The 9,968-nt window shown below is 38.4% G+C and overlaps 1 protein-coding gene across 3 annotated transcripts in view; it reads left to right on the top strand.

The window, feature by feature from the left end:
• The window catches only part of LOC109966771 (microphthalmia-associated transcription factor-like), a 26,636-nt gene that overhangs the window by 2,087 nt on the left and 14,581 nt on the right, over window positions 1-9,968 (top strand). Inside the window, exon 1 of one of the 3 annotated variants that reach the window (XM_020611901.1) lies at window positions 5,675-5,926. The exons of the other annotated variants lie outside the window; for them this stretch is intronic. Within the exon in view, the coding sequence (XP_020467557.1) occupies window positions 5,877-5,926 (50 nt within the window). The 5' untranslated portion in view covers window positions 5,675-5,876. Of the gene's footprint in view, window positions 1-5,674; window positions 5,927-9,968 lie in introns of those variants that run through there. 3 annotated transcript variants of the gene reach the window in all.

Raw genomic sequence — 9,968 nt, 5'->3', positions numbered from 1 at the left:
CCCAGCATAATAACAGTCACGATGACTGTGTTGTGAGACACTGTTGCGCAAAGTGGTTAAAATTAGATAGATTGATTATTGACTTATGTGATATTTTGTCACAGCTTCTAAATTTTAGATTTGAAGCATGGTAAAATGTTTTCTTAGCATTCACAGATCTATTTGAATTCTTGCTGTCTCCGTATCAGTTTGACAGCGCACTCAGCCTGCTGCAGACAATGTGCCAGAATTTTGGTGCCTAATATAGATGTGAGACAGGCGGTGAAACTAGTCTGCTATGCAGTGTAAATAAGCTGTATAAATATAGCAGTGGATGTGTTATATCGGAAAGTGAGAGTTGGGAATAATTTTTTGCAGGCATAACTAGTATGCAGACCACCTGCAAATGTTTAGGCAGCAGTCGAATTGAGACAGAAAGTCATGCATGGTTTGACAAAGACTAAATGTTTTTCAAAGTTTTCATATTAAATAAATTTTCTCAGTAGTTGTAGCACCGGTGCCTAAATGAGATCTTATACTTATACCAAAACTGTTCAAGTGTAATCATGTTTAAAGTCATATAAATACAAAGATCCATGCAAGAAGGGCTTTGCCTAAGTAATACACATTTTATAATGAATACAAATCTGATTTCAATCAGGAAATATCTGAACAGAGAACAGACAAACAAGACTAAGACTGAAACCAAAAACTGTACATTTTTCTAGATTAAGAAAAATATGATAATGGAACTGGTTATCATGCTTTAGATATAAAGCATAATTATATTGATCATTATATTGTTATTGCATGCTACTTAAGAAATCCTGTACATCATGAGAGAGATGAGAGAATCTTTTATTACATTATTTAGAACAAAGAGCTGGATGCTTTAGTTTGGAATGAAGCTCCATTCATACACATTTTTCAACTAAAAATGATAAATTAAAAATTCATGAAGAGGACGCTGTGTTTAATATCTGCACATCAACATTTTTATGAGGGTAATTCTTCTCTTTTAATATGGGCGGCTAGATATCAGACTTATCACTTATCTAAATATCAAACACGTTACAGTATCAAATACATGGTTATTCTCAGAGGTGGAAAGGAACTAAGTACATTTTCTCAAGTAATTTTGGTACTTTTCAGAATAAGATTAATAAAACAAATTAATCATAAGACTTTATTGATCCTCGGTGGGATATTCACAAGCTACATAGCAATACTTCATATTTGAAGCATATAAAATAGTTAAAATTAGCTCCCATTTACTGGCTATAACATTAATTATGATGTACACAATAATGCATTAGTAACTATAATCCAATAATATGATATACATTAATGTGAAATGTGGCATTCTGCATAATAAGTACTTTTACTTTTGGTACTAATATTTTAAATGCAGAACTTTTACTTGTAACAAAGTATTTTTACACTGTGCTACTTGAGTAGACAATCTGAGTGCTTCTTCCACCACTGTTAATGCCTTGTATACTTATAATAAGTTGCATACTGGCCAAAGGTTTGTGTCAACCACTCTTTATTAAAATTGTGAATAGAATGGAGTGAAATTTTAGAATAAGCGTTAAGCATGTTAAAAGAAAATCAAAGCGAACTGCCAGTGACAGAGAGCTGATTCAGAGGTCGACGGTCATTGAAGTCGGTGTTAGGAGCTGCTTGTTCCCGTGGGTAGTCCCTTACAGAGATGCCAGAGAGGCCAAAAAGTTTTATCCATGATCTAAGTAGGACCGTGGGACTAAATGGCACGGACAGGTGCTGTAGTTAAATATTATGTCAGAAAGGGCTTGCTCTACTCTCATTAACACTTTGCTCCATCTTAAATACTTCTGTGGCTTTTTAAGCACGTCTACTTTACATTTCTGCACTGGATAATCCTTGCGATTTTTTTGTTTTGCGCCTTGAGTTTTAATATTAGCGCCCTGCTACGGTATCTCTGTCAGCCTCTGGTGGTGACCAGTGGGAACTGCAAAACACTGAGAGCACTTCCCCTTCTACACAGCAGGTCACATCCTCCGATCTTATGGAACAAATGAAAAAGCAGCTTCAAAGTAATGCCTGAGGTAAAAAAAAAATTTTAAAAAAGCGTCCAGAACCTGAAAGACACCCTTTACTTTCACAGAAGACAGGAGAAAAGCAGCAAATCCTCACAGTTGAGTTAATTTTTCTATTTTTGTTTGAAAATGATGATCAAATGATGAATCAGTTATGACTAAATAAGTACACAAATGAGTACAGTGATCACTGCTTTCTGAGATTAGTCATCAGTAACGCCTTCAGATGCACTTTAGTGATTTATGATAAAGGTCAAGAATAAACTCACACTCAAAAGTTGTTTTCATAGTCACTGTGTGTAAAAATCAGGATGTCATATTTTCCAGCTATGAATCATTGCCTCTGTTCCTATACAATGGAGCAATAAGTTGGTTGTCTGTTATTGTCACCTTCAAGGAAAATTTATTACAAATCAGCCTCAAGAGTTACAGGAAGAGCTGCTTTGTTTGTGCAACATCCTTGTTTACATGTACTTGAAAACCTTATGGGCCTCTTAACTGTCCTTGGATCCTCTGTTTTCTCCTTGTTTAAGCAGGAGCGGTAGCAGGAGCAAGAGCAGGCCGTCCTGCTGAGAACAAGAAGGGCACAGGACCTAATTACAGAAATAAGACCCGGCAAGTTCACGTTATGCCAACTGGCCCTGGCTTCCTGGAAAAGCCATGCACAGAACCTTATTATCTCTTTGGATGCTTTAAAAGCTGTTTTGTTTTGCTCTAGTGCCTAAAGCTGGGAATGTCTCTAGCAGTCGTGTTGCAGGGAAAATGTAGACTTTGTGAACTTTGTTGGACTTTGGTGAACTTAGTAAATGTGGTACAAACTGCATTATTAGGCTGTATTGGTTATTGAAATGTGACCTACTGCTGCTGTTTTGCGAAGGTCACAGAGCACGGCACATTTGGCTTTGCAGATTTACCAAATGGCTAAAACTGTTAGCACTGCGTTGTTGTGCTTTATTTATGCAACATTTTTAGAACAGGTTCAGTAGCATCAATACTTACAGAGTCATTATTATAAGGGTGTGTTTATGCTTTTGCATTAATGAAAGTTGTAGCTGGAAGCATTGTTTTCCATCAGTACGTCCATCCTGTGAGTGCGATATGTCAGGAACGCTTTGAGGGAATTTCTTCAAAATTGGCACAAACATCCACTTGGATTCCAGGATGCACTGTTTGCAATGTGTACATCAAAGGTCAAACTCAGTGACCTCAAATCTGTCCCACTCCCGTGAATTGGACTGAAGCGGTAATTCCAGTTTCACTCTCTACTTTATAATTATGACTTAGCAGAAGTAAAAATAAAAAGTTTTTCAAATCTGACTCTGGTGATTGATTGTGTATAAAACCTTTCCCAAATGTAATCTATTCATAAAACTCAAGGTTGCTCATTACGGAGCTATTATTGATTGAACATGGGTAGGATTTTCAGACAGTTTTTCACAAAAAAACAAAACAAAAACATAAAGACTAGGGCCAATGGGGTTGAGACCACACTTACATTTTTGTTTTTTAACTGTTAACCCTCATGTTTACCAGTATGTGATGCTGTGGAATAAACAAGGTTTTGACTAACTTTCAGAAAACTCTGGTCTAATTCATTATCTCACTGAAGCAAGAATACTCTTGTTTATTCAACTTGAATATCTGTGCTGGTTGAAAATAGAAATGCATGGTATTGAAACAAGAATGTGATTGTTAACCTCACAGAAATATAATTAGGTGAACAAGAAGATTCAAGTTGGCAGAACTCTTGTCTAAACCTGTAAACTTTAGTAAAGTCAACAAAAGTAGTCAAAAGTTGAGAAAACTCAAAAATCCTGTTGCCTTGATAATTTTTTACAGTGTATTTTTCAGGACAAAAACAAAACTAAAACTAAATAAAAGGTCAGGTTTGATAATGAGAACTACAACAAAATGTTTTAGACTTTTCATCAACAAATAAAAAGTAAATGATAATGTGAAAGAGATATGAATGGACATCAGTGGACATCTCTAGCACTTCATAGAGATACACAGTTGAATTAATGATTTTGTTTGATCTACTCATAAATTAATTGGCTAATTGTCTTGACTCTAGATACGAGGTTTAATATCGGTTTGACTTGTCTTGTGCTGTGTTGGTTTTGTTCAGTATCAGCTATTATTCATAACGTGCTGTAGTACCTGTGCAGAAGCTCTGTATTTAACTAGTTGTACCTATGTAAACACAGAGCTTCTAGCTGTGGTTGTTTAAATGGTTTATCTGTGTACCGAGTTGTGGGCGTTTGTATACTTGCTCTCTTCTTACGGCCTCTCCCTTTCTCACCTCGTTTGTGTTTCAAACCATGTTTGAAACCGCATCATCTTCTGGGTGCAAAGCCCACATTATTGATCATCTAGACTCAACACTTGCATACAGATGCTTCCCATTATCACTGATTTGCTTGCTAGTAACTGACTCCAGGGGATGATGCTAGCTGCAGCACAACGGGGTGTGTGTGATCAGCAGGAGAGTCAGATTAGATCAATGTACTGTCATCTAGTGTCATAGTCAGCACGCTGTATTCAGGAGGGCCTGATCTGTCCTGTGAATCCAACACCTACAGTCTGCTGGAGGGAAACAAAAGGCAGGAGTCGCACACAGATAGTGTGCAGCCCAGTGTTTCAGCAGTGCAGTTTTTCAGCTTTGTCCTTTCTCGCTGTTTTTGCACTTCACTCCTTTTATAGCAATGTGATCTTCAGAAGTCCTTGTGTCCACTTTGTTCTCAGTAGGCTCAGCTAAGAAAAGGTGCAGTGAGCTAAGAGATGAACGATCTCCCTCTGGTGGAAGAATGGCTTTTAGTTCATTGTAGTCTATATGGTTTTTGTAAGTATTTCAAGATATCTGAATCATTAACAGTGTGCACACAGATGTATACTGTACTATTTGGTTATCACAGTGTATCACAGGAAATGTTTGCTTGTGCATAACTGAGTTATGTGACTGTCAATCTGAATTTGCATTTTTGAGTTTATTCAGTCTGATTTAAAAAGACTGTTTGCAGAAAACTGTGATGAATCTCCAATGAGCAGAGAAGCTCGTAATCCTCTGCTCCTTTACAGCTTAAACTTTTTAATGATGTTGCTGTGCAGTCAAAATCACGTATCTGACTTGTTTTTAGATAAACTGATGGGGTTCCTGTTTCTTCACAGACTGAGAAAAGTCTCTTACCTCTTAAAGATCTGCTTCAGATCTGTTGAACACTGGACCATGATTGGCAAACTAGAAACTGAGAAAACCAGAAAGCCTAGATGAAGGTGAGCGCTGAGAAAGTTTCCTGTTCCAGCAGATGAATATGAAAACAACCTTAAAGATTTGAACTTTGCACATGAAGCTGTCTGCACTGTGAAGGCCAAACATCCGAGTGAGGAAACAGTGAGCAAAACATTTTCTCAAGTGGAGTGGGACTTTAAGTTACAACAGCCCATTTAAAAACTCATTGTATTATCTGAGAACTGAACCATCACAAAGGTGAAAGTTTTTTTTAGCTCCTAAACAGCTGACACTTTGCAGATGCATGGTCTTCCCAGGATAGTGACTAAAAGGTGGTTGCAGGCCATTCACTCAACGGTAGCAACACATCTCAAAGTGAAACAGTATCTGTGTGGTTTCCCCTTTCCCCCGCTCTGCTGTTGCTCTGGACGGGGCTGGTCCTCTGTCTGGGACTCTGTGTGGCGATTGGAGATTCTTGGCTGGGCCCCGGGACCTCCCCCCTCTGGCACACTTGCAGCGCTGCACCACCACCATGACTTTCACTGCTCTCCAAGGGCGGGTGGTGCACCTTCAGGGAAAAACAAACAAACATGGAGGCTGTAGGAGTGCAAGTATACAGACCTTGCTCGTTTGACCGTCTGTGAGTATGGCACATCAGCATCTGTGATATTGTTGGCATGCATTTAGGCAAGTAAAGAGCTGATTGTAATTGTCACTGGTACTTATAAAGCTTATTTTTTGTGTTACCTTGACCCCCTTGTCTTTTGTGATACCCCAGTTCATCACAGAAGAGTTCAAAACTTGCAGATAATCAGTTAGGACTAAGTAAAATAAATATTTTTCCTAATGCAGTGCTACTAGATTTTAAATGAGGTTGTTGTTTTACCATTATTGTCCATTAGGCAGAGCTATTCTCTGTTCACAAAGAAGTCATTAGGTCTGCAAGGGGGGGGAGGCAGCCTTTTACCAACTCCAGTCAGTTGCCAGCAGGAGTACTGGTGGTGCAGTGTGCCTGTATGGCAGATTAGTTTCTGTCAACAGCTCAATCAGATCGATCAGGCCTCTGCTGGCTCTAATGAACTTTGGTCCTTACCCTGTCTTCTCAGATGCAAAGACACCTCATCTTCCTTTCTGTTTGTTGTCTGTCTGTCTGCCAGTCATTAAAACCCGCATCACAGACTCAGCTATGACCAATAATGAAGCATGATGGAGTGAGGAGAACCAGAGGAATCATGAGTTGGGTGGGTGGGCTCTTAAAGACTGTACAGCCATTGTTTTTTTTTTCTTTGAGAAAAAAAACAACAGGAAGCACACACACATGCACAAGTGAGAAATTTATAAAGGACAAAAGAGCTTTTTATGTGCCACAGAACAGTTGAAAAGAAGAAACAGAGTAGTCGAGCTTTGTATAGAGGCTTTTGGTCATTTACACACACACACACACACACACACACACACACACACACACACACACACACACACAGAAGTCAATCTGATAATCAGGACTGCATTAAAGACAATCATAAGGTGCTACAACTCTCAATAGACCTAAACTCTAAATCATCCTCTACTAGTTGGAAACGGATCAATTTCCTGTAATTACATAAGCGTAGTTAAAGTTTTAAATAGATCAAATTGTAAAATTTGTAACATTTATTCAAAAACTGATGTCAAGTAGTGTCTGACTGACATTGACAGTTTTATCTGCTAGCTTATCACGTACACAGTTCAGTGGCCTGTATTGGCACTGGTCTACGACAAGTAGCAAGAAATTCAAATATAGAAAAGAAAATTAAAGATAAGTTTTTTTTTAAAGCACTTGCTCAGTGACACATTTTGCACATGTAGAACACTGACTATAAAATGCCTTTCTCTGTACATATCTACACATTCATGGTTTTCACACAGTTGATTATAGCTGATAATGCTAAAGATTTTAGTGAACCTCAGAGTTTTCCTCCAGCGTCACCAGCAGGTGATCTCATGTGTTTAAGACACAGCTTGTTATTGAATTAATGAGGTTTTGGTTGAAATTACTGATCATATATATGCAGCGGTTGGTAGTAAAATAAATGCTCTCTCCTCCCTTCATCAAATTGGCTGTACTGCCTTGTAGTAACACAGCGGAGCTCCATTTGTTCCCAGGCAGTGGTGCAGGCGTGCGTCTGTTTTCTCTCACACCACCAGCTCTGAGTTGCTTAAGGTGGAGACAGAAACTGCTGTGTCCTCTCCTATTCCTGGAAGTGCTGCTACACCTTCAGGTTATTGTGTTTGAGGTGACGAGGAATGTGTTGTCACGCAGATCTCCTGGAAGGGTGTGAAGATGTGTTGATCAGAAGGGTCATTACCAAAACTATTACAAAACAAACTGTAAGGCTGGCGGGCATAGCTTATCAGCGATGAGTGTTGTGTGGTTTAAACTTGAAGGGCAGTAGATAAACTATAAATCTGTGAAAGATGTTTTCTGTACAGAGATATTTAACACTCAAGTGTCTTTGAGTTCAAGTTGAATGACAGTTTAAGATATACAAAGTAATAAGAGTCAGAATAACTAAAGTTGAACTAAAGAAAGTGAAAAAGAAACATCTGTCACATCCCAAGGATCTAAAAATCAGAGAGAGGTGTTTCATGTAAAATACTAGTTTGTCGGATAGTGTGAAAGAAATAGAGAAGTGGTGTCTTTTGTATGTGTATTGATGAGGGAAGTGCTGCATTTTTATATATTTGCTGCACTTTCCATTGCGATATAACACCCAGAAGTGCAAACACAGGATAGATGCAGGTGTGGGAGGGTTGTCAGCAGCATCACAAACACAAACGAAAGCTATGTTCCATTTTGTTTTTCTCACCAAAATAGGCCTTTACATTATATGTATCCTTCAGACTTAACAGACATGTTGAATACATTTTCTCCTTAATTAAAACTTAGATTTTCTGGGGATATTTTAAATATTATATCAATATAATAATCAATATTAACATACTTATTTTAAACCCTGCATTGTTTACATCTTGTGTATTTGCTAGCGGTCTTCTTCACTGCCCTTCTTGGCCCAGTGCTGTATTTTTTGGTGCATTACTGCCATCAAATGTTGATCAGTGGAATAGCGTGAAACCAAAGCATTGTGCTCGTGTGCATGCATGATACAGACAAAGCATGGATCATTTTTATTTGTTTATTAGATTTTGAGGTAATGTTCAGAATCTCCAGAGTCACCATAGCTGTCATAGTGGCGTGAACATGCACTGGAGTAAAAGTATAAAGTAGTGTAAAAATTAGCAAATGCTCTAAATTACTTTCCGTCACTGCAACTGCGTAATGTACATGTGTATGTGAGTGTGTGTGTTGCAGTGGCGTTAAAAGCCAAGGAGTTGCCAGTACAATGGGGGGGTGTCTCTCTATATGTGAGCTCTTTATTTTATACATTTCAAATTAAAAGGCACTGTATAGACGGTAAAGACCATGAAGCTGAGCAGCATTAGAGTCTGACGTAAGGCTGAAACACAGGATCATCTATCTGAGCAACTTTCTTGATTACTCTATTCAGTTTGTAGAAATTCCTCATCATAATTCCCCATAGTTCACAGTGATTACTTCAGATTTATCTTTGTAAATCGACCAACAAATCCAAAATCCCAAGATATTTCATTTAATTTCATAGAAGACTAAGGAAACCAAACAGTGAAGTAAATTAAAAGGAACACGCTACAGTCTTTGTTCTGCTGTAATTCACTCGTCAACCTCTACTAGTTAATGGATTTATCCAGGATCAGTGCATCAGCATTGTCTTCCGATATGAATGGGCCAGTTTGTGTAGGGTAGTAATGGTCAGAAAATCTGCTTTTATTATATATCGTGCCAAACATTTGTTCTTGTGCCAGGTTGAGTGGGTGTGGTGTCAGACAATGAGATTACATGGGGAGAGTTATGGCATGTTGAGGGCTCAACACCCACCGAATACGCTGTCGACTGAAGCCGTGTTTGACTCCGCTGGCTAATTAGTGCGATTACTGCACAGCTGGATTGGCCAGACGTTTTATTGAGCTTTATCAAAAGGATCACTCACTCGATGAGGCTTGATCCCGACAACTTCCGCTTCAGCAGAGTTTCTCTATTTTAGGACTGCAGGACTCTGTCTGGGGAGAAGCTGTCTAAATTTAAGAGAGTGGGAAAACTGAAGCAGCCTTCTGTGAAAAAGGTTCCTCTTTCTGTCGGGTGTAAAAAGCTGCTTCATGTTCTCCAAAATCATCAGGTTAAGATATCTTAACATTTGATATTACAAGATGTGATACTAAATTTGCTGTAATTATCTTTCTAAGAAAATAATAATAGCAGAGAAGCAGGGCTACGACTCACACGTCAACTTGTTTCTCAGTCAATATGTGAAATGTTGAAAAATAGTGAAAAGTACTAATTCATTATTACCTAGAGTCCAAAGTGATGTCTTCAGGTAGCTGGTTTTGTCTGACCAGCAGTACAAAACTCAAAGATTTGTTTACTATAATGGATCACACAGTTGAAAAACAGTTGCTGTTCAATTTTCATTGCAGTTAAGATTTTCTGTTTGCTCTCCACCCGTTCAGTCATCATCCTAGCCAGTTTTTATCACTAATCTTTTATTCCTTCTGCCCTCCCTCCATTGTCTCTTACCTTTTCTACTAATCTTTCTCCTCTCTGGTCT

The sequence above is a fragment of the Monopterus albus genome, unplaced genomic scaffold (genome assembly GCF_001952655.1).
Source record: "Monopterus albus unplaced genomic scaffold, M_albus_1.0 scaffold118.1, whole genome shotgun sequence".
Lineage (NCBI taxonomy): Eukaryota > Metazoa > Chordata > Actinopteri > Synbranchiformes > Synbranchidae > Monopterus > Monopterus albus.
Note: the sequence above shows the minus strand (reverse complement) of the source record. Positions and strands in the feature narration are given on the sequence as shown.